Source organism: Drosophila biarmipes, chromosome 3R (assembly GCF_025231255.1).
Source record: "Drosophila biarmipes strain raj3 chromosome 3R, RU_DBia_V1.1, whole genome shotgun sequence".
Lineage (NCBI taxonomy): Eukaryota > Metazoa > Arthropoda > Insecta > Diptera > Drosophilidae > Drosophila > Drosophila biarmipes.
The window spans coordinates 2,867,479-2,891,753 of NC_066616.1; the positions used below are offsets into that span (position 1 = coordinate 2,867,479).

General features: G+C 41.4%; 4 protein-coding genes across 4 annotated transcripts; 2 read left to right on the forward strand and 2 right to left on the reverse strand.

The window, feature by feature from the left end:
• The first annotated feature begins 1,802 nt into the window (after positions 1–1,802).
• Positions 1,803–9,531, forward strand: LOC108024957 (cyclin-G-associated kinase). The gene is made up of 9 exons (XM_017095193.3): positions 1,803–2,141; positions 2,550–2,780; positions 2,861–3,000; positions 3,057–4,019; positions 6,654–7,063; positions 7,127–7,500; positions 7,558–8,525; positions 8,579–8,740; positions 8,797–9,531. The coding sequence occupies exons 1-9, from the start codon at positions 1,955–1,957 to the stop codon at positions 8,905–8,907; spliced, it is 3,546 nt and encodes a 1,181-aa protein (XP_016950682.1). The 5' UTR covers positions 1,803–1,954; the 3' UTR covers positions 8,908–9,531.
• Positions 9,242–11,271, reverse strand: LOC108024958 (guanine deaminase). Its single transcript, XM_017095194.3, has 5 exons — positions 11,082–11,271; positions 10,767–11,027; positions 10,520–10,674; positions 10,188–10,461; positions 9,242–10,132 (listed from the first exon to the last, which is right to left on the reverse strand). Exons 1-5 carry the CDS (start codon positions 11,178–11,180, stop codon positions 9,569–9,571), a joined length of 1,353 nt encoding a protein of 450 aa, XP_016950683.1. The 5' UTR covers positions 11,181–11,271; the 3' UTR covers positions 9,242–9,568.
• A 2,839-nt stretch (positions 11,272–14,110) lies between these two features.
• On the reverse strand, positions 14,111–15,845 carry LOC108024991 (pre-mRNA-splicing factor RBM22). The gene has a single exon (XM_017095245.3). The coding sequence runs from the start codon at positions 15,605–15,607 to the stop codon at positions 14,351–14,353; it is 1,257 nt and encodes a 418-aa protein (XP_016950734.1). The 5' UTR covers positions 15,608–15,845; the 3' UTR covers positions 14,111–14,350.
• Positions 15,846–22,209: 6,364 nt separating this feature from the next.
• LOC108024988 (ATP-dependent RNA helicase abstrakt) lies at positions 22,210–24,233 on the forward strand. The gene has a single exon (XM_017095243.3). The coding sequence runs from the start codon at positions 22,278–22,280 to the stop codon at positions 24,135–24,137; it is 1,860 nt and encodes a 619-aa protein (XP_016950732.1). The 5' UTR covers positions 22,210–22,277; the 3' UTR covers positions 24,138–24,233.
• The last annotated feature ends 42 nt before the right edge of the window (positions 24,234–24,275 follow it).

Consider the following 24,275-nt stretch of genomic DNA (forward strand, 5'->3'; position numbering starts at 1 on the left):
TCCGCAGTCATCATCGGAGCAGCGGTTACACAACGACCTATGTATGTATGTACCGCCAACCGAACCATTACCATCTTAGCTTTATAAAGGGATCCACGAATGGGAGGCCTAGGAAAGCTATCATTTCAATCCATTCGCTTTCCATTCTGTACATAGGAAGCTAACTTGTTTGGGTTAACCTTCATGCACAAAAGTTCCAACAATAAGGGTAGACCTTGAATTGGCTCAAAGACACTCGTATGTACATACAGACATGCGGTTGAAGAATTAGTCAACTTTGGATGCACATTTAAAAATGCGGGAGTTTACACAGCCGCCGACTCAAAGGGCAACGACTGTTGCTATCGGGGGTGTTAACATGTAGGCCAAAACTATATTGGATTCATGAAAGAGTATGATACGTTTAAGGAGGAATCATTGGCACGTCCGTATGAATGCTGAGACTTAGGAATTATGAAAGTCTTAATATGCTCCATTGAGTATGTATATTCCTGTGCTATTTGGAAACAACTTAGAACACTTCCCGCACAGAAAGATGAAGGAAAAATTTGATAATACAGACTTCGTTGAAGTATGTATATATGTATATATAGTTTTCATGTTGGTGGTGCCTATGAGAGCTCGATGGCCCAATATGTAATAACATACATGTAAACTTTGCACCAGCGAATTTCGCAGAGGATGATTATGTTCTATAAATCAAGATAGAAAAGACAAGAAAGAACGCCATAGCCGAGTGCCTCGGCTCTCAGATTCCCGTTACTCAGCTTAATGGCGAAAAAGGGAAAAAGAAAAAGCGATATTGTAAGGCGCCATCTACCCGCTTTTCAATATATGGTATGTGCGCTGCAGCCAGATTTAAACGTGTTGGTGGTCATTGGAGTGGGCGTGGCAAACTTTTTTTTAAGTCCATTGTTAGGTATTGAAATACATTTTAGGTACAATTTTCTTTTTAGCATAAAGACTGTAGGCGCTACAGTAAATACCAAAAAATACCAAATTTAGCGAGCAAATTTCGACCAGCGCCGTTAGCCGCGGCCCAAAGAATAAGCATTTAATCCTTGGCGGTGTTCGTGCAGAAGCTGTAAGCGTTATAACCAACATTTAAAAATGGAAGGAAAAATAAAAAAAATATAAATTTCATATTCTTCGCGCAACGGCTTGGTCCTTTTCCTGGTATTTTCATAACTCATCAGAGTAACGCAGCAAAAAACGGATAATCGTTAAGTGTCTACTATTCTCTCGCCGTCTCATATCTTTCGGCTATGTGATGCTCTTTAGATAATATTTTGCTGAGCTTACAACAGCGGCGGTCAGTATGAACAAGGTCCAATAACTGTTTGCTGATGTGTCACACCATATCGATAAAAGTGACGTATAAGGATCCATAAAGCACGGTGCGAGAATGGTTATCGGAGCTAACTGAGTCCAGTGCGGAACCTAACCTAGAGGAAAAAAACAATGTCAATGTAAAACTAATTTTATTTTTTCTTTTAAATAAATATAAAACGTTAAATATTAATGAAAGACAATTATCATATATAATAAAAAAACGTTTTAAATTAAAACAAAAAAAAACGAAAGCTTTTTCTGCAAAACAAATTAAACACACTTGATATTTCGCACTTCTTCTTCGCAGGTCACAATTCGCAGTTCTCCTTTGTTGTCCTCGAAGTTAGCAGAACTTTTTAAGCGGCCGACAGTCAAAACGTGCAGCCCTAGTGATGTGTGGAAGAAATCGATAGTCGATAAAAACACCGATATTTCTAAAAAGTTCCAAAACATCGATGCATTCAGGTTTCTCCAGCACTAACCTGCACCCCCGCAGCCCTGCACATTTTTTTTATTTTTTTTAGCCATAGCTAAAATGTTGTAGCTCTGTAAATGGACGCCAGAAAGTACAAGGCAAACATTTGCGAACAAATTAAAGTTACTTGCATTGTCCACCAGCAAAATGGGCGAGTTCTTCAAGTCGCTCAACTTCAACTATTTCTCCTCCAGCGAAGGGGCTCCATCTGCCAACGGGGCTGTAGGAGGCGGACCAGCAGGTGCCCTCGGTGGCAGTCTGGACAACGACTTCGTGGGCCATGTCGTCGAGGTGGCTGGCCACAGACTGCGCATCAAGTGTGTTATCGCGGAAGGTGAGAGGAGTGGGCGGAAAAAATCAATAGGCATCGTAGCTAGCAGCCACCACTTGCGAAAAGTGATGACAGGTCCAAACGTTTAGCCTTTATACATAAGTCATTTTGGCCATTTACTCAGTTATCCATCAAACCGCAAGTTTCATGACCTGTGACTCATACCTCGGTCGGATGATCGGATTTCACAGACAAGTTCTTATATAAGAACGGCCCCTGATCCAGGGGATGGATTCCAACTCTAAAAAAAGACAGAGCAAAACCATACAGAAAAGACGGATATACACAATAGATAGCGCGTTTTATGCTGGCAACTCCCATTTTCCTTGTGCCCACTGTAATTAGCATTTAACCAGGCCTTTATCATCGCTGTGTTATCAACTTCCTCTCTCGCTCTTCTCCCCTTTTTAGGCGGATACGCCTTTGTGTACGTCGCCCAAGATGTGCAAATTGGAACCGAGTACGCCCTCAAGCGGCTGCTCGGGGCTGATCAGCAGGCCTGCACTGCCATCATCAACGAGATCGGGATCCACAAGCAGGTCTCGGGCCACGGAAACATTGTCGCTTTTTTGGGCTCCAGTTATACTGCGCCGACATCGCAACTCGGGCCACAGTACCTGCTACTCACAGAACTGTGCAAAGGTAAGTGCAACCTTGGCCTCCAATCACCCTTTTTATACAGACATGGGAGCGCTTTCATATACATTTTGTGCATTTTGCAGGCGGGTCCTTGGTTGACTGCTTTAAAACAAACAAAGCTTCCATCGAACCATCCTTGGTGCTGCGGATCTTCTACCAAATGTCGCGTGCCGTGGCCTGCCTGCACTCACAGTCGACGCCAATTGCTCACCGGGACATAAAGGTGAGAGTGATACATAAAAGCAACTCACTACGTAATCAAGTCCGATTCCATTGTAGATCGAGAATTTTTTAATTGGTAACGACAAGCAGATCAAGTTGTGCGACTTCGGCTCTGCCAGCAAAGAGGTGCTCTCACCTACGTTTGAGTGGAGCGCCAACCAGCGAAGCATGCTAGAGGATCAGCTAAATACCGTGACCACCCCAATGTACCGGGCTCCCGAGATGCTCGACACTTGGTCCAATAACCCAATCGGTCCAAAAGCGGACATCTGGGCTCTCGGCTGCATTCTCTACTTCTTGTGCTACCGCAGACATCCCTATGAGGATGGCGGCAAACTACGAATCATCAACGCCAATTATATACTTCCTCCGGATCCTCAGTACCAATGCTTCCGCGATATCATTAGAGGATGTTTCAAAGTGAACCCGGTCGAGCGCCTAGACATCGACATGGTGCTCGAACGCCTAGCAGCAATCGCGGAGACAAACAACTGGTCATTAAAAGGACCTGTAGACCTGCAGGGAATTCCTATCGAATCCATACCGACTGAGAGTCCCGCTCGAAAAAGTTCTGTTCAAACGGAGTTTTGCAACGAAACGTCTAATATGACTCCTCATCCAGCGTCCCCAGCCACGGTCACTCCCAGCTCCAGTAATGGACACGGAAGACTTCTGTCGTCGCTGCGTGGCGGCGCTGGAACATTGTTTAAAAACATAAAGGACACATCCACCAAAGTAATGCAGACAATGCAGCAATCGATCGCCCGTAACGATCTCGACATCAGCCACATCACCTCTCGTATCCTGGCTATGCCCTGCCCATCTGATGGATTTGAATCGGCGTATAAGACGAATAACATCGAAGATGTTCGCTTATCTCTGGAGAGTCGGTTTGATCCAAACAAAATAAGCATTTACAACTTTGGCCAAAGAACAGTGGCGCGACTACCACCACCCGTGCGGACGGTTGAGGCAGGTTTCGTTTATGGATGCCCGCAAGCCCATGCTCCCAATTTGCAGGTACGTAAAGAAAAAACAAGTATTTTGAATTTTAATAACTGAAAATGTATTCATGTAAACTTTTATTAGTTAGGTGTGTAAGTATTGTACGTTTTTTCGGTCCTAAATAACCACGAAGTTGAACAGAAACATTTTTTTATTCAAAGAGATAATATTACAAAAAAAAAGATCGGATTTGACACTTGACAATCGTGAGAGCACCGGCTCAGCCAAAAAGCTAGTCGGTGTATTGAAAAAAAGTTAATATGGGGGTTCCCTGCGTAAAATTTTTTTATGGGTAATGACAAGTCAAAAAATAAAAGGTAGTGTACATAGTACACTGGGATCAAAACAGAAAAATATGGGGGACGAACGGTCAGGCTGGCATAGCCAGATCGACTAAGATTGTTGTCTTGATCAAGAATGTATGTTTATATTTTTATTGGCTCGTAAGCGCTTTCGTCTTCCTGATACATTTACTCTTCTAGGGTTTAATATTCAGGGTATAAATATTCAAATCCCATTTACGCTTTTATAAAATCATTTAACATGTAAGCGAACAGAGCTATTTCTTATGTAATTTTATAGGCAGACCTAACAAAAACCTTTTCCAAGAATCAGTGACCAAATAAAACCAAGAATTTTAAAAGTGAAAACTGTTGAAAATAACTACGTGATATTGAGAATTATTTGAGGCAAATGTGGTTGGTAGTTTACTGGTTTTGTATAGAGACAGCGAGAAGAAGAAATATGTTTTAAATTCTCTGTTATAAGCATTTAAATCTAATGTTACCGATTAGATTATGTTAAGCTGTTAGTGATCCTAATTCAGAATATCAAACAAAAACACCTCTTAACGAGGTAGGGCATCGTGGGGATCGCGCACCATTAAAAGCACAAACGTTCTGATATCGACTTTTCTGACGAATAGTCCTTGTTAATTCGACTAAAAAAAACTTTATCTAATATGTCTTTATTCTGCACGATTGAGCCAAATATTTCAAGTTCTCGCATTAAAGGAATATGTATGTTATTGGAGCGTGTCGAATAAGAACATTTTAGAAAGTGTATTTATTATGGACATTAAAATGCTTTTCATACTGATGAGAAAAACGTTGCTCTTTTAAACGCTTAATATCTTCCACACTTCCAAATTTTTTATGACGGAAAGTGTTATACAATCAAAAGTTTAGTAATCTCAAGGGCTATAAGGTATATTTTTTTTAAGGAAATCCTTCTATTCAATTTTGAGAAAATAGTTAGAAAATGTTTTTAAAAAAGTACTTTTTGTCATAATTGAAAATCAACAATTTCGCTATAAAACGAGTATTTAGCAAATAAAATTATCTTTTTCAAAAAAAAGTTTTCTATCTTGAGCTACTGTGTACACCCATAGAATTCTTGTTTTTAAAATTTCTTTTGAACGGAACACTGGATTTCAACAAATAAGGTGTCTTTCGACGCGTGTTCTCAGTAAAAGAACTAGGTTAAAAGCTGGGGGCATTTATCGCCACCGTTTTCAGCAGCTCAAATTTTCAAAATTTTTACTTTAACACTTTCATTGCTTTTTCTTCCAAAGAAATTGATTTCTAAAGTCTTGGCTTGCAATCTTCTTAGTTTTTGTGATGCCTTTTGATTGGTATACTATATTACTCCTTACGATCGGACCATCATAGCAGATTTTCAACTCTGCGGCTATATATAGTAGTTATCCTCGCACGCTCTCTTGCGCGCTTCTCCATTACGGTCGAAAAAGCTTCCTTCTGCGAGTTACTTACTTTCCGACGAATCTGTATACCCTTACCATACGAGAAACGGGTATAAGACTTTTGGTCCAGCTGATCTTTCGGCCAATATGCATCCTTGTAGATAATTTTCATCGATAAAAAACTTTTCGCCATGTGGTGGTGCTGATTTTCCGCTTTTCAACAACAATATACACAAAAGAAGACCACTGAGCCGCGACTCTAAAATACCCGTTACTCAACTTAAGACAGCGAAAGTAAACAAGCAGCAAAGCGACTACTTCTGTCATAACAAATTTTGGTCTTTACACTCTACAAATTGGGCTAATACAGGAACAAAATAATTAAAAAAGCAAATCTCAAACCACTGACTTAGTGGCTCCCAGCAGCGTCAATAAGTATTTTAATACCTTAGCTTGATCTAAAGGTGTACCCATTTACAGTACGAAAAAGTCATTATACCCGTTACTCGTAGAAACAAACTTGGCATCCAGATTCCTGGGCTTCCTGCACAGCGCAAGTTTGTTTCAGCGGGGTGCCAAGCCTATTCTAACGCCCACAACGCAATGTGCCACACGAACTCCCACAAACGGGAAAAACGCTTAAATCTGTCTGTATATAATATATAATATATACTGAAATAGCCTGTAGGTGGCGCTGTATATATATTTCCATATCCCTTTTGCTCCCCTAAGCTGAGTAACGGGTATGCGATAGTCGAGGCACCCTACTATGGCGTTCTTCCTTGGTTTTGTTTTATTTTGGTAGGGTAGAACGTTCTGCTTTTAACCAGCGTACAAGTATTAAGGTACAACTCAACAGTCCATATATTACCAATACTGTTGCTGGTATTAAAATCCGTCTTGATGCGATCTTCCATCATTAACGACTTAAACCGTTTCTATTTAAGGGTCTATTTACCGTCTCAGCAGACATGTACAATTTTCTTAACGCGGATCCAAAATCGATTGTGATTGTGCAGACCGGAGACTCTGGTGGGTGTACTGCCGCCACCGTCATCTGTGCATTACTTATGTACGCAGATTTGCTGCAGGAGCCGGAAGACGCTGTGCAGGTTTTCGCCGTTAAGCGCCACACCATTAACCTGCGTCCCTCTGAGTTCCGCTACCTGTACTACTTTGGTGACATCCTTCGGCCTACGCCCCTGCTGCCACACTACAAGAACACAAGCCTTGTGTCGCTCTGTTGCCAGCCCGTTCCCAGAATGACCAAGGTGCGCGACGGTTGCCGGATTTATATGGAAGTCTACTGTAACGAGACCTTGTTGCTTAGCACACTGCAGGACTATGAAAAAATGCGGTAAGATGAGATCAAACCGAGGCTAATAATGCCTTCATCACAAGTCCTTTTTTGGGTTGGCAGGTTCCATAAAGCAGGCCTGGGAAAAATAGTGCTGCCAATCAATTTAACTGTCTGCGGTGATGTGACTGTGGTGCTGTACCATGCCCGGAAGGGAATGGTGCGACCACAAGGTCTTAAGATATGCCAGTTTCAAATAAACACGGGGTTCATCCCCGAACCAGAAACGCTGATAACGTTCAAGAACCAAGACCTGGACGACCTTCCGGATCCTGAGCAAGTGCCCGCAACATTCTGCGTATCGCTTTCGCTGGCTGTCACTGACTCGGAAATCCTTCCCAGCCATAAGCCGCCATGGATACCAGCTAAGCCCATGCGATCGCCAGCCACTTTGTTTAGCTCGGACCTGGAGTTCGCAGAAATGCTGGACAATTTCGGTAAGATCTTGTGCTTGTTGAGTTTTTGCTCTGTAGTTAACAATTGCCGTGTTTTAGTTACCAAGCCCACGCTCCCATCGCCACCGCCTGCGCCTCGGAAGAGTGATTACTCGAGCTCTCCGCTCGTGTTGCCCGATGTCACAGAGATTGCCCATGAACCTCCGACGCCTGTGGCAGAGCCTTTTCCGCCTATCGACTTGCTGAACCTCAATCAGCAGCCTAGTGACGTACCAGCAGCTGATCCCTTGACCAGCGCCAAGCCGAGCACAGATGCCAGCTTTGACTTGTTGGGAGCCTTTGGCGATGATGACTCGACGGGCATAGGATCAGCGCCAATTCCAGACATACTTCCACCATCGTCAGTGCAGAACCCCCTGCCGAGAATCAGTACTGACCCGTTCGACATATTTGGCTCTGAGAACCAGGGCTTTACGCCCTGCATAAATAAGTTGGCCGGACCAGAACTTCCACCTTTTGTTGGCTCCTTGCCAAATTTTGTTACTAAGCCAGCGGTCGCCAAAACTGATTGCTCACCAACCCAGCCGCCCAAGGTATCTCAAGATCCATTCGCGGACATCGCCAACTTGGCTTCAGGACTCAACATAAACTTCAACCGCAGCACCCTGAGTGGAAAGTCTCCTGCTGGCAGCAGTCCCCTTCCGACGCAATTCTCTAGCCCCACTCACCGGACGTCCACATCCTCGAGACCCCAAGAGACGTTTAATCAGACACTTCCACAACAGCAGTGTCAGCCTATGGGATCTGCTAGGCCATCGCCGCAGCCCCAGTCGGTACCTGCTCAATCGCGACCTGACTACAGTCGAGTCCACTTCGATGCACAGAAGCCAGCGCAGCATGCTGGTGCTGGTGAAACCAAAAGCTCCGACATATTTGCAGACATTCTAGGCCAACAAGGCTACTCATTCGGCAGCAAAATGAGTCAAGGTCCCCGGTCCATCAATGAAATGCGAAAGGAAGATTTGGTGAAGGATATGGATCCCAAGAAAGTGCGGATTATGGAATGGGTAAAGCAGTAGGAGAGATAGATAAGAACTGGGTTTTAATTTCTAAATTTCAGACCGATGGTAAGAAAAACAACATCCGTGCGCTTCTGTGCTCCATGCACACAGTGTTATGGGACAACGCAAAGTGGCAGCCGTGCCAGATGTCCACCATGGTGACCCCGATTGAGGTGAAGAAGGCATACCGTCGCGCATGTCTAGCAGTGCATCCTGACAAGGTTGGTGTTAGATTTGTTAGAAAACTATTTTTTGAATTTTTGTGTTTTAATTCTAGCACAATGGGACAGAGAACGAGGAGATTGCCAAGCTCATCTTTATGGAACTGAACAATGCATGGACAGATTTTGAAAACGATGCCACGCAACAAAATATGTTCAATGCGTAAAACGCGTGTTATACCTATGTATTTAAAGCAGTTAGCCCTAATTATCGTACTGTTAGCGGAATCTAGAGTAAATTCATCAGTTTTAGCTTTAATATGTAATGTTAAATTATTGGCTAGTGTCACCAACTACGCAGGCAAATTAGTATAGCCTTATTACCCCCTTTGAAATTCTCAACACTTAAAGACAATGAACTTAATTTGTGCACAAGCAAAGCAAATCCCAACATTCCTATTGCGTCAAGTAACTGTTCGATAAGTATAAAACCTGAGTAATCACCCTTGGCGATTATCCACTAAAATGACCCGGAAATTGCACGCCTTATCCATTATCTCATAGAATTCAAAATGTTGTATATAACAATATATACACTTTATTCAGATTATGTACGATATATCCTGAACCTATGTATCGCAATTGTGTGATTAAACTATACAAAAATTATGTAACTCAAATATAGTTTACATAACTGTTTTGAGTATAAAATGTAAAACGAGTAGAATAATTAGTTTTACTCTTTAGAAGTTCGACTGTACATAAATTATTTTGAAATTCATCTAAGAGCAAGATTACGTTTCAGCATTTAATGTCTATAAAAATAAATTTCCCGTACGATTCCTTTAAAATGCCTTTGTAAAAGTATAATGCATAAAGTACAACTAGCTACTTTAATAGGCAGTCGTTCTTTATAGGCTTGCCGGCCACAAAGACTTGTATAATATTGCGATCATTCCCAGTATAAATGAACTTTTCTACCAGTTCGTCAACATTTAGCCTCCTCACGGGATTTTCAATGACGCTTACGTCAACTAATATGGCATCAAACTCCTTCCCTAGTGCAAAGTTTCCAGTCAAATGATCCAGGGAAAGCGCCTTGGCGCCGCCCAAAGTGGCTAGATAAATTGCCTGCTTGTACTTCAGCGGGACGTAGTTGGGATCTTGTAATTGGGCCTTCCCAGTTCCGCGTATATTGTGCTTCTTGAAGAAGTCCAGGTGCTTAGACACGTCCAATGCGCGCAGAAGGGCGTCCTGAACTGAAACGGAATTTCCACCCGAAACGTCTGTGCCAAGACCGACTGTCACGCCGTTGTTAACAAGCCGCTGGACGTCGCAGAGTCCCGAGCTAAGCATTGTATTAGACGCAGGACAATGTGCCACCGAGCAACCGCGAGTTTTAAGAAGCGCGATTTCGTCGTCCTCGAGATGCACCCCGTGCGCCATTACCGTCTGCAAGATAAGATGGTTAAGAAGAGGGCCCAAACTGAAGCCTAGATGAGGTCACCTTATTCGTCAGCAGTCCAGCTTCGTCGTAAGCTTTTGCGTAACTGGATTTAAAGATTCCCTTTACCACCTCGATCTCTGCTAGATTTTCGCTTATGTGGCTTTGGACGTGAAGATCGAATCGCTTCGCTATATCGCCCAGTTCCTTTAGCAACTCCTTACTGCAGCTGAGAGCGAAGCGGGGAGTGATTGTGGGTAGCACTAGGGGACTGCCCAGACTCCGCATCTCCTCCACGAACGCCAAAGTAGCACTGACCGACTCCTCCGCAGTCTCCCTATACAGAACAATGTTACTGAGTGGACCCGTACAAATCCGTTACGCTCGGTACTCACACGTAGAAGTCTGGGCTGTTGCAGTTGGAGCAAACCTTGCCAACCAGCGCTCGCTGTCCTTGGCGCACCGCCTCCCGCGCCAGGATCAGCGTCGATTCCAAGTGGTTGGTGGCGAAATAGGAAGCCAGGGTGGTTCCAGAGCGCAGCGTTGCGTGCTGGGTTATCACATAATCATTATCAAAAAGCTTAAATCGTCGGGGGGTGTGCGATAAGAAAGCTGGATGCTCCCAAGCTTCCTGCTACTTACGATAACGCTTTGGTAAACCTGCTGGGCATATTGTTGGTCGGAAAACTTTGCCTCCAGCGGGAAGGTATACGTGTTCAGCCAGTCCAGAAGGGGCATGTCGAGTCCCAGGCCCACTTGTGCGAACTGCGGGGCGTGTATATGGCAGTCGACGAAGCCAGGCATCAGGAACTGGCAATCCGTGAGCCGGACCTCATGCAGATCCTTGGCCCGGACGGGGTTGCTGGAAAGCCATCCCTTGTAGTCATGGCCAATTGATATTATCTAGGTGCAAACATCATTAGGATTATATTTTATTGTGGGAAAGTCATTGCGAACCTTTCCGCTGTCGTCTATTGCCAAAAAACCATTTTCGAATGACTCGAATTCGCTGAAAGACTTCGTGTGCACAATAGTTCCAATAAAAACAGTTGCCATCGCAGGGTTTACTATCAGCCCGTTTTAAAACATAAACACCTAAACGTGTTCACCAGACTCTAAGGCACGCAATGAATTCGAACTAAGTGTTGCCAGAGGAAAATTAATTTGCCCCGCTAGAAAAATTTCAATTTAAATAAGATGTAGCTAAAAAGTCAAACAAATTTAAAAGATTTTCAGACTTTCAAATAATATTTATTATCGCGAGGCAAGAATCTGCGAATTGAAATTGAAATTTATATGGCACTTTGGGCGTGACCAGACATAGAATTATATGCAAAACAAAATAACTATATGAAAGAGCGAGAGGCAAATAGTCGGTTAAAGAATTTCGTCGGACCTGTTTTTTACCGCGGTAGTCAAGCTAGGGAAATTCCATAAAATTAGAGCTAATTAGGATTTTACAAACCATCTTCGGTAACCTATCGATTGAGCGAATAACCTGATTACCCAAAAAAAGGCAGCCCCATTTAAAAGTTATGTGATTAAACAAAAAATTTAAGAAAAAACTTATAAAACTTATGCAAAGATTTTAAGAAATGTATACTATATTTTTTTTCTTAATTTTTCAAATTAGTAAGAATGAGTATATTTCAGAATATCTCCGAAGCAGTAGCTTTCGAGATGCCTAATAGCCTCTGCCCACAGCCGCTTAAAATCTCGGTTACAATTTCTTACTCTTATTCACATAGAGAAGTAAGCTGTTTGCTTGGCGTACCAAGCGCCAAATTAGTATTACATTACTCCTAACGAATTAATGAAGGTTGAGATTTCCTTCAGGCAAGCGTGTGGAAAATTAAATAGGGACAAAATGACAACAGGGACTCCAATTAAGTCTTATAAGATAAAGCGAAAAATATTATTCTTTGTACTGACCGAGGATTCGATCGAATAATTTTGAGCCTTGAGGAAATTGAATAAAAAACCCATCGGGTCCTTCAACACTGCATTCGCTTTAGGGGAACTTAAGTTCTTTGCGTAAACACAGCCGGCAGAAGGTCCATGTAGGCAGCGAAGTCCCGTTGTTCATGTTCCTTCTCATTACGATTCTCGTACGACTTCCAATATTCTGCTGATACATGCTGTTGTGTTATTGCTTCCGGTTCGTCAAGTTCTAAAATATGGGTAGCAGCCCGGATTAGACGTCGTTTACTGACCTCCTAAAGGCTCTTTTTTGGCGTGGCTTAGAATTTATCCTTCCACTTTTAAAATTTTGGTTTCCACACTGCTTCTGCACAAACACAAGCAAAGTTCAAATTTCTTATTCTTTGGATCGCGGCTAACGGTGTCCATTGAAATTCAATTGCTAAATCTGGTATATATTTCTGGTATCTCCTTAGCTCATTTAAGTACCGCGCTCAAAACGATACCCTCGCTCACTCCTATGGCTTCTCGCTGTTTTCGTCGATGTTAGTACTAGGCTTTAAACGTGAACACTGTAAACTGTGTTGTGTAACGCTGGGTCTCTGTTTTTATGAACTCGGCAAACTTTGAAAATATGAATTTTTATACCATTGCAGAGGGTATGCTGATTTCAGTCAAAAGTTTGCAACGCATTGAAGGAGACGTTTCCGACCCCACAAAGTATATATGTATATTCTTGATCAGCATCACTGGACGAATCTATCTAGCCATGTTCGTCTGTCTGTCCGTTTCTACGCAAACTGGTCTCTCAGTTTTAGAGCTAGCGGGATGAAACTTTCCCAAAAGTCTTATTTCTATTACAGGTAGTATATGAGTCGGAACCAGCCGGATCAGACAACTATATCTTATGGCTCCCATTTAAATAATCGGAAAAAACCATACTTAAAAATTATATCTTTGGTGTTTCTAAGCATATATCCTCCTACGCTTGGAAATAGCATTTTTTAATTAGTTCTGAATTGCGAATTAAATCTTATCAAAATCGGACGACCATATCATACAGCTGCCATAGGAATGAAAATAATATGAAACAAATTGCAGTTCGAATTAGTTCTGAATTTCGAATTTAATTTTATCAAAATCGGACGACTATATCATATAGCTGTCACCGATCGTTGTGTATCATACAGCTGTCATAGGACACCGATCGTTCCTATGACAGTTATATGATATAGTCTTTCGATTTTGATCAAATTTAGTTCGAAATACAGAACTAAATAAAAAATTTTATTTCCAAGCATAGAAGGTTATATGTTAAAAAACACCGAACATATAATTTGTTCATATTATTTTACCACTAATTTGCGTAGAAACGGAAAGACAGAAGGACATGGCTAGATCGACTCGTCTAGTCACGCTGATCAAGAATATATATACTTTATGGGGTCGGAAACGTTTCCTTTACTGCGTTGCAAACTTCTGACTGAAATTATTATACTCTCTGCAAGGGTATAAAAATGGGTAAATAAACACAATACATGCTCGGTATTCCACTTTCTCGCTTTTGTTAGCTGCTTCGAGTATTCTTCGTGATTGTCTGGAAAATGGTGGTGAAGAATTGCACAAAATCGACTTTGCAGCCCGGTAACGCCGAATTTTCTTCCCACTCTCTACACTACATGTTTGTAGGCGCGTTAAACGTCAAATGGAAGTTAACACGTATATATGTATTGTAAAAACTCAAAAAATTGGATAGAAAATTTTAAAGAAACCCATCTAACGAGCCAGACAGATTTGATTTTATTTATGATAGCTTGTTCCAACAGTTTTTTGTTTTCCCTCTCTTTTAAACTTGGTGCCCAACTCACCAAGAACTACTATCAACCTTCTGAGGGCATTTTTATAATATTTCGTAAATTAGAGTAATTCATGTATGTAAGTAATGTTACGTAGTAGTAAATTTGGCATTACCTTTCAAAAATGTAATGGTTTTACAACCTAGTCGGCATTGCCCTAAGAAAATTTTCCATCAGGATTTGAATGAAACAGTTTTAAAGAACCATCAATGTTGAATAATTTAACATTTAATTTATTGGAATGTTGAATAAAAAAACATGGTCAGGAGATATACCAACTAAGAAAACTCAAATAATAATCAAATAATTATTTTTTTGGTGAAACTTACCATTTGAATAAGTATTGGATAAGTTACATATATATTTGAATATAATTAATGATTTGTGCCGTTTATGTTTTTTATTGGTTTGTATAAAAAACGCTTTATAAAGCGGAACATTTAAAATATTTTATTTTTTCACTGCCCCCATCCGGCTAGCATCCTGACTAGGGTAGGGTATTTGACCAGGCGGTGGAGGAACCGATATTGAGTCCAGAGTCACACCCGAGCTAGAAGCAGCAGTCGTACTCACATTACCATAGGGCGCCGCGTAGGTCTGCTGCCCGTACATCTGGTATGCTGATGCCGGAACCAAGTTGGATGGCAGCTGGTGCAGCTTCATACCGGCGGGCATAACGTTGATCTGCTCTTGTCGCAGATTAAAGTAGTCGTTTGGCTTTGCACTGGGCGGTGGGATGCCAGCGACGTCGAAGCGTCTGTCTGTCTTTGCGGCGGTGTTCTGTTTCGCCTGGGAGTGAGCCCACTTTATGCTCACTTTCCGCCCTTGGATCACCAGTTTGTTAAAAGTGCGCTCGGCGGCCAGCTCGGCGGCGTTCCTTTTGGTGTACTGCACAAAAGCGCATTGCTGGCGTGGCACCAGGGCAATGGACCGGATTTCGCCGAACTGGTAGAACTGATCTCTCAGCTCTGGTTCAGTAATCTCCTCAGGAAGGTTTCCCACGTACAGAGTAGTGATATTTCGATCCTCCGGCGGCTCGAGAGTGGGAAGCGATGCTGCCCGCTTCATTATCTTTTCGGCCACTGGGTCGTTACGGCCGTAGTACCTGTCCTTGATGTTCTGCTCGCACAACGGATCGTCGGGCTCGTTCGGCTTGTCGTGGCGGTAGGGACACTCCTCGCCTCGCTTGCACTCTCCCTTTACCCAGAAAGAGCATATGTGTGGTCTGTTTCGTTTGTAGTAAGGCGCCGTGCGCGCTAGCTTGGACAGCATCTCGTTGGCGGCGAGGGATCTGCCGACTGCCCCAGCTGCCTCTGTGCCATCACCGTCCTGTAACTGGGCGTCTACGTTTTGAATGTAGTACTCCTTGTTTACGTCGCTCTGCGGCATATTGTCTGCCACCTTGAGGGCGGCGTCGCGAACCTGAATGGGCAACCCATACTCTAGGTCCAAAAGGCATGTCTGACACACGTTCTTTAGGCGCGCACATGTTTGGCAAATCTCAGTCTTTTTGAAGCGCATCCGGGCGCCAGGACACCATCGAAATATGGTGAACGGACGTGTGCATATCTTGCATTCCTTGCCGAAGCGTTCTTTGATCATCCGCACGTATGGATTGTCGCCTAGGCAAGTCTGGCACAGGATAGGAAACTCGGCGTCCTCCCAGTTTTGCCGATTGTAGGTGTTTGTGGTTTTTGACATAGACATGATGACGGCAGTTTTGATTTTTGTCAAATGATAAATGTATGTATGTAACAACACCAGTATATCGACTGAGATTCAGTGCCTTAGCTCAAAACATCGATAGCAATTTGTAACGGAAACAGAGCCACACTATTTGCTATACAAATACGAGCCAGCAAATTAAAACTTTTAATTATTATTCGTAAAATAATTCAATGTTAAGCATTTTTATTCGAGTAACATGAACAATCTTTAATATCACCTTTTCAACAAGCCGTCTAAAAATACAACTAAGAAAAAGTTGTTGCGAGATGTTCACACAGTCCGCCGATGTTGCAATAGCAGCTCTATGTAGCAAACATTTAATTATTAGAAATAGCCACTTACCCTACCCCTAAATTGGTTAATTTTTTAAAATTCAACAGAAACTTTCAGCAATTAGGGAAACTACTTTAAAAGTTCCCTGTTAAATTTTCAATTTTAAGCTGTCAGATAGTCGAATAGCCAGATTATTTTTAAAATTAGCTCTTCCTCCTTGGTTACCGGCGACCAGAGTTGTCCTACTTTCTTGTTGAAATACTAATATATTTATGAATTTCCTTCCAAAAAAAACTAAAATACCGATCAAGAAATAATTAACTTAATTTGAGCTATCGGCAAAAAAGGCGAAACCAGGTAAGTGGACACCGAAACAATATATGTATAATGTAGGATATATGTGGTTTTGCCAATATTAAATCTGTTGAAAATAGTCCTTTCTTAAGTTGTTAGACCAAATACGAATGAACCCAATAAGATTAAGGTTGTTTTTTAGAAGTGCAATATTTATTGTTGTTTACAATCTTTTGTTTAGATTAAAGCCAGTGTGACCGTTAATTTAAAACTCAAGAAACAATGGTCTGAAAATGTTTTTTTTTGTCCAGTTTTTGTAATGGTGAATTCTAGGCCTCAGCACCAAAATGTTTTGAAGTCGTAAAAAAAGTATCTTTTGAGAGAAAACACAACATCAACCAACTACGGTTTTCACTTCCGCATTTTTTTTTTTTTTTGATTTTGTAATCGCCAAATTGGAGCCTTGCCATTTTTTCTGTTTTGAAAAAATATTAATAAAACGCAATGGGATCATTCATTTTTCCTTCTCCGAGCCATCCAATGAGAATCATTGGTTCGGCTTTCGAATAAGAGTGTAGGGGATTGTAGGGAAAATCGATACACAATTCATGTACAGCTGCGCTCAAAATAACAGTAGTGCTCACACAGGCTTTTTAGTAACCCCAAAAAAAAGTCTATAAATGATTATCCCATTTTTTTTTTTAATTTTCATTAAAACTGAGCTAATTGTAGCCAATAATAATATACTTCAACTAAGGATAGTTAATAAGATTTAAAAAAAAAAAAAATTAAAAATGTGTCTTTATCAAAAAATTTTAGTGAAATGTTTCAAAATTTTGTAAAACAAAAAAAAACACATTTTTAGGTTGAATTATTAAATGTATATAATTAATCTATATTTAAGTTTCATGTTAGTATTCTGTTGCATATCTTTATTTTGTTAACAGATGCACAGTCCTTATGCATGAAATAAGCCAATAATTGGCATCTCTATACAGGAAAACCGCTCCAAGTCCTTTGTACAGCTTCCAAAAGTTGAAAGTTATAGCTAGGTTTTATTTCTGAGCTTGATATTTTGACGTCACACCACAAATTCTCAACAGGATTGAGATTGGGTTACTGTGCGGGCCTTCCCATTACATTTACTTGGTTGACCAATCCTTAGCATTCTTACTTGAACGTTTTGGATCGTTATCCTGCTGGAGCATCACGTCGGTTAAAGTATTGACTGGGTTTAACACGCGGATCTTCGTAAGTAAAGGCGAAAATAATTACAAAGAGGTATGAACCAAAATACCTGCACTATTTTAAAGGGTAGATACTTACACTTACTTAAGTGAACAAATAAATTAGATTTGCCAAGAAATAAGGAAACAGCAAAAAAAAACTCTTTGTGCAATCGGCACTACTATTATTTTTACCACAACTGTACGTTGACCGTCTGTTCGGGGTGCCAGGTATGTTTAAATGAAGGATACATCTATTAGTGTTACCAAAGAGCTTTTCTTTAGGAAAACAAAGGTGTCAAATTCAATATTGTCACCGTGGATCTGCATATGAGATTGAGACTTTTGAATTATTTACATTGAGCGACTTGATGCTGTACGCTTGGGCATAGGAAGCAAGTTGAGTTTTCGGATCGGTAGGCTACGTGTGGGTGCTCCTCCGATTCCGCATATTGCGGAAGTACGTCATTGAGGCTGTTATGAGTGTGTACACTATTCGTATTTGAGTATGAGGTTGAAACGACAATGGAGGCTGTTTCTCCGATCTTATATAACCAATCGCTAAATGCTTTAGCATTTTCTTTGGTTACACTTCTTAGGTGCATTTCCCAGTTTAGCTTCTATTGATTAGAAAGTTTGTCAAACAACTCACGAACATGCAAATGAGCATCTAGTTGGCAGGCCTCCATGGTAGCACAGATGTTGCGAATAGCAAGGGCTTACTCGCCATGTGAATCCAGTCTGTCCTTGTTTACCAAAATTAGTTTAGCTTTCTCAATATACAAAATATAATCTGGACGACCAATGAACCTCGGGAACCATGGTTGGTAACAAATGCTTGCCTCGATCTAGTTTTTACCCTTTCAGACATTTTTGAAGTAGAAGTATATTTTCGATATTGGAAAAGCCCGCAGCAGATGTGCTGTTTTTAAAGGCGCTTATAAAGCTGGGCACCTCGTCTAGGTTTCCGTTAAGTGTAGGTAAATCAGCTAGTAGTATTTGTCAAGCTGATAATTGAGCACAGCTGGGGCCCATTTTTGTGTATATCCATGTCATGTTGGAATCATGTTGTTGCGAGAAAGTATTATATTTTCGTTCAAAATATCTTTGCTCAGCTTCTCGTTTTTTCTCCAATCTGTATCACGGAAACGTGAAATCTCATTTTCGGCTCTTTTTGCAATTTGCAAAATTGTATTGGTCTTCACGATGTCGGTAGCACCCTTCTCGCAAGAAAAGGAGGAACAGCCATTAGGACGAATTGCGCACACAAGATTAATGGTACCAGGTTTTGCAATTATCAATTTGAACCCATATTATGCTCTTACCAGGTCGATCTTCTTTGCAAGCACCGCATATTGAAGTATTATCTTTCCGTGGAAGCGATCGCGAAATTGATTTCGGTTGTGAACTTCTCTGCCAGTCGGCGAAAATTTGTTTGCTTTCGCAAGCTAAGCCCCTACACACAGCATTAGTTGGCAGAGAGGCAAACCGTGAAATCAGCTTACAGTTTTGTTCTTTTTATACCCTTGCAGAGGGTATAATGATTTCAGTCACAAGTTTGCAACGCAGTGAAGAAAACGTTTCCGACCCCATAAAGTATATTTGTTCTTGATCAGCCTTGTCCGTCTGTCTGTCCGTTTCTACGCAAACTATTGCGCTGAAACTTTCCCAAAATTATTATATTAACCTTTTAAGCTTGGAAATAACATTTTTTAATTTGTTCTGAATTTCGAATTAAATTTTATCAAAATCGGAAAACTATATCATATAGTATGCCAAAACTTTATGAATCTTAACGGCTAAACACTTTCAAATTTAATTCAAAATCATTAGAGCGGGTTTTGAGCAATGAAAAAAAAGGATTAAAAAATATGACCTCACCCCGACCTTTGCGCTTGCCTGTCTGCATTTCTTACTATACCTTGGTCGCTACAGAACTCCACATATCCCAAAATTTCCATACTTGAATTTGTGACCTTAAAAGATAAATAGAGACGGAAGTGCGCAATAACTTAGTTTGATGACATTGTTTTAATAATTTTAAACCAATTACTTTTTCCGCCAAATTTGTTTAAAGAGTCGATGTTTTAACAGATCGTGTATCTGGTAAAATGTATGTTACGTAACATTGATGTTTGGTGCTATACCAACAGTAATACGTCATTAGAATTTATTTTAAAGGATTTTTTTTGATTTTTGGGCACAAAAAGTGGTAAGCCAGCCTATAGTGAAGTAGTAAAACTAAAATTACTTTTATTAAGCTGCTCATCATCTAAATTTCCAAGAATTTCAATAATAATAAAATGTTACTCGTTATTTACGTGGTGATTCACAAGTGAAACTTTTTTTCGGAACTAAAGGGTATTCATTATGGAGTATCAAATATTACAAAGCTTTTTGAGTCTACTGGAGAAGTACGCTGTAAGTAAGAAAATATTTCAAAGTATCGATACATCGATTATATTTAAAAAATATATATATATTTGTTGCGATACTTTTCCAAAAACATCAAATATTGATATTATACGTATATGATATTTTGATCCCTTATAATCGTTTGTCACCTTAGCGGAAGCGGGCAAAACGCAGTGCATGACTCAATAGCAATCTCTACAACAAAACCATACTACTTTGTAATTTCGAATCGGATAACGATGAATCGGACAACGCTAGTTGGCATACAGATCAAAAGCAAACTATGCCAAATCTGGCCGCGGTAGCTTTAGCTAGCCATATTACTCTTGGACGTTCAGTTTTATCTAAAAGTTTGGCCTCTACCTCCTTAAGTACAGATATATTATTCTATCATTTTATATAATTTAATTTTTAGTTCACTTAGTACGCCTACTTTAATAAATGGTGATGTATAATTAGATTTAAGTCGACGGGGGTGAACATTTATTATTATTATTTGAAGATAGTGAATTGATTTGATAAAACTTTTCGGTTTCTTAAATTTGTTCATATCGTGCTCGTTAAAGCAACATGTTAAGGGTACTGTGAGCTGTGAGTTTTAAATGAGCGGCATGCGAAGTCCTCTCTAATTATTTTGGAAAATATATAAAATAGTATCGATATATCGATATTATATATCGATGTTTTCAAAATCATAATCCTAATATCTTCTTTTTTTTTATTTTTTTTAAATATTAAGTTACTTCCTTCCGTGAAGAGGGAAGAATTATTTGGCCGCCCCGTTGGAACGGGTAAACGCCACTGCCAAACCCCCTCCTAATATCTTCGATACGATATTTTGTAACCTGTTCTTATTTTCCACCTAGTCTATAGCATTTCTCGGAGAGGGATCCCTTGATTGTTTTGGGTGATTTTAATCTCCCTGGAATTTTCGTCTTGCCTTCCACTGAGTCACTTGTCTTTAAACTCTGTCTGTCATGACTTTGTTGATGGTCTGTTAAAATTATTATTATATCAAATAAGCTTTATGTGAAATTAGTTTAATAGACAATTAGAAGTCTTTAGCATTGCCATCTTCAAACCGATTAAACTCAATTTAGGAATCTACGGATCTGGAAATTGCAGATGTATTAGATGAGTTCTTCCAAACTACTTAAAGTCTGTGTACCGTATTTTTTGTTGATAAGCTTCGTTGGTAAGCTTTTTTGTCCGGCACTATTAAGAATAACCTTATTATTACCTCCTTCCGTTCGAAACTGTTAAGGCTATCGACTTATGTGATTCCCAAAGGGCTCTTTTACCATCTATCATCCGATAACAGCTGATCTGAAGAACCGTGGCTAATCAAACCAAACCTGTTGCTCTTCGCCTCCCATTTTTAAAGGTAAAACTTCGATTCCACAGACGACATCCACCATCACATATCCGATAGCAGCTAATTTGGCTAATTTAACGAAACCTGTTGCTTCTGCGCCTTCCATTTTTGATGGTTCCCTGTCTTCATTGTTTACGTTTTCTTAGTGAATGTTGCAATTTTCACTGACAAGAAGAAGAACTCAGAGTTGCACCGAAATATCGCTTAACTATCGCATAAATGAGACCGTCAAATTTGGATGGGGAACTAACTGGTAAAATAAAATCATAGTTGGTGGCTGAAATTCTATGAGAACAATCTTTATAAAGGAACAAATGCAGTTCAAATGCATTTCCTTTTTAAAAAATCTTGAATCGTAAATAAATAGTTAAACTCTTGAGCCGCTGAACAAATTTTACATATGATTCTCCCTTTCCTTTGAAGCGGCATTATATAAAAAATTCCCCGTCCGTTGTCTGCTCATTCCGTAGGTAGCTCGACATAACTTGTCGAGGCTTTTAGCTGTTTTCTAAAATATCGGATTGCTTTATATTTTGAGTACAGAGGTAAAAATATCATAATTCTTGACGGTTCCGTAATGGTGTTTACCTCTTTGAATTAAAATTACATAACTCATATTTGCGATCCGTGGTATATATCATCACTTAATTATTTATTAGCCTTACGAGCGAGAGGCAAATATGTGGCTAACGATTTTTGTTGGAACTTAAATTTTAAAAATGCTAGGAAAACCACAAAAGCCGCCTTCAGGAGATCAGTGGATGTCTACATGGATATCCTGCCGGGCGTGTGATACAAAACTCTCACATGGCTTGATTACTTTTTATCCACTTGCATGGATATATATTGCGTTGAGGTTTGTTCTCCAAATCATGAAATCGGCCCATTTGATGAAATGAAAGCATGAAATGCCCATCGCATAAACGCAGTAACAGTGGAATCCCTTTATAATGGAAATCAGCGTTTTTTTATTTGGTATTTTTGTGGCTGGACATTAAAAACGGTTACATGCATAGTGGTTTTTGTTTGTATACAAATAGGTGAAAACTAAAGCATATTGGCTGGCATGGCGCAAGTTAAGCGCTACCGGAGGGCCTCAAAGTCCTCCGATGAAGCAGACCAGGACAACGAGGAGTACGTGCCTTACGTGCCGGTGAAGGAGCGTAAGAAGCAGCACATGATGAAGCTAGGACGAATCGTGCAATTGGCCTCGGAGACGTCGCAGCTAAAGTCCTCGAGCGAAAATGAGAACGAGGATGACTCCCAGGGGGCGCATGATGCAGAGACCTGGGGTCGCAAGTACAACATTAGTCTGCTGGACCAGCACACGGAGCTGAAGAAGATTGCGGAGGCCAAAAAGCTTAGCGCCGTAGAAAAACAGTTGCGCGAGGAAGAGAAGATCATGGAGAGCATCGCCCAGCAAAAGGCGCTTATGGGAGTGGCCGAGTTGGCCAAGGGCATCCAGTACGAGGAGCCCATCAGGACCTCCTGGCGTCCACCTCGCTACATTCGGATAAAGTCGCAGGATGAGCATAATGCCGTGCGACAGCAGTTGAGAATCCTAGTGGAGGGCGAGAACCCGAGCCCACCTATCCGCAGTTTTAGGGAAATGAAGTTTCCCAAAGGGATTCTCAACGGCCTGACGGCTAAGGGCATAAAGACCCCGACTCCGATCCAGGTTCAAGGTCTGCCTACTGTGCTGGCGGGCCGCGACCTGATTGGTATTGCCTTCACCGGCTCTGGAAAGACTCTTGTGTTCGTGTTGCCCGTCATTATGTTTTCCCTGGAACAGGAGTACAGATTGCCCTTCGAAAGGAATGAGGGCCCCTATGGGCTAATCATCTGCCCGTCCCGCGAGCTAGCCAAGCAAACGCATGAGATCATCCAACACTACAGCAAACATCTTCAGGCGTGCGGTATGCCCGAAGTACGATCCTGCCTTGCAATGGGCGGGCTACCGGTCACCGAGGCACTGGACGTGATTTCGCGCGGAGTACACATTGTTGTAGCAACACCCGGACGCCTTATGGACATGCTGGATAAAAAGATCCTTACGCTGGATATGTGCCGCTACCTGTGTATGGACGAGGCTGACCGTATGATTGACATGGGTTTTGAGGAAGACGTTCGTACGATATTCTCCTTCTTTAAGGGTCAGCGCCAGACCCTGCTGTTCTCTGCCACCATGCCAAAAAAGATCCAGAACTTTGCCCGCTCCGCCCTCGTAAAGCCAGTTACCATTAATGTTGGTCGCGCAGGTGCCGCATCAATGAACGTCACCCAACAAGTTGAGTATGTAAAGCAGGAGGCCAAGGTAGTTTATTTGCTGGACTGCCTGCAAAAGACTGCGCCGCCCGTACTCATTTTTGCGGAGAAAAAACAGGACGTAGACTGTATACATGAGTACTTGCTGCTGAAGGGTGTGGAGGCGGTTGCCATACACGGCGGAAAAGATCAAGAAGAACGGTCAAGGGCCGTAGATGCTTATCGCGTGGGCAAAAAAGATGTGTTGGTAGCTACCGACGTGGCCTCGAAAGGCCTGGACTTCCCCAACGTGCAGCACGTTATCAACTATGACATGCCGGACGATATCGAGAACTATGTACATCGTATTGGTCGCACAGGACGGTCCAACACCAAGGGCTTAGCCACCACGCTGATTAACAAGATCACCGAACAGTCTGTGCTGCTCGACTTGAAGCACCTGCTCATCGAGGGCAAGCAGGAGGTGCCAGACTTTTTGGATGAGCTGGCGCCGGAGGCCGAGCACCAACACCTGGACCTAGGCGATTCCCATGGCTGCACCTACTGTGGCGGCCTTGGACATCGCATCACAGAGTGTCCCAAACTGGAAGCCGTTCAGAACAAACAGGCTTCAAACATTGGACGTCGCGACTATTTGTCAAATACTGCTGCGGATTACTAAACCACTACCGGCATTTAATTGTAAGAATACTACGACTCGGGAATAAATAGATCAGTGTACATTGGCATAAATATACATTATGATCACTTCGGGGAATTTTTCAAATTTGTTTTCACTTTGTTTTGAGTTCAGCTACTT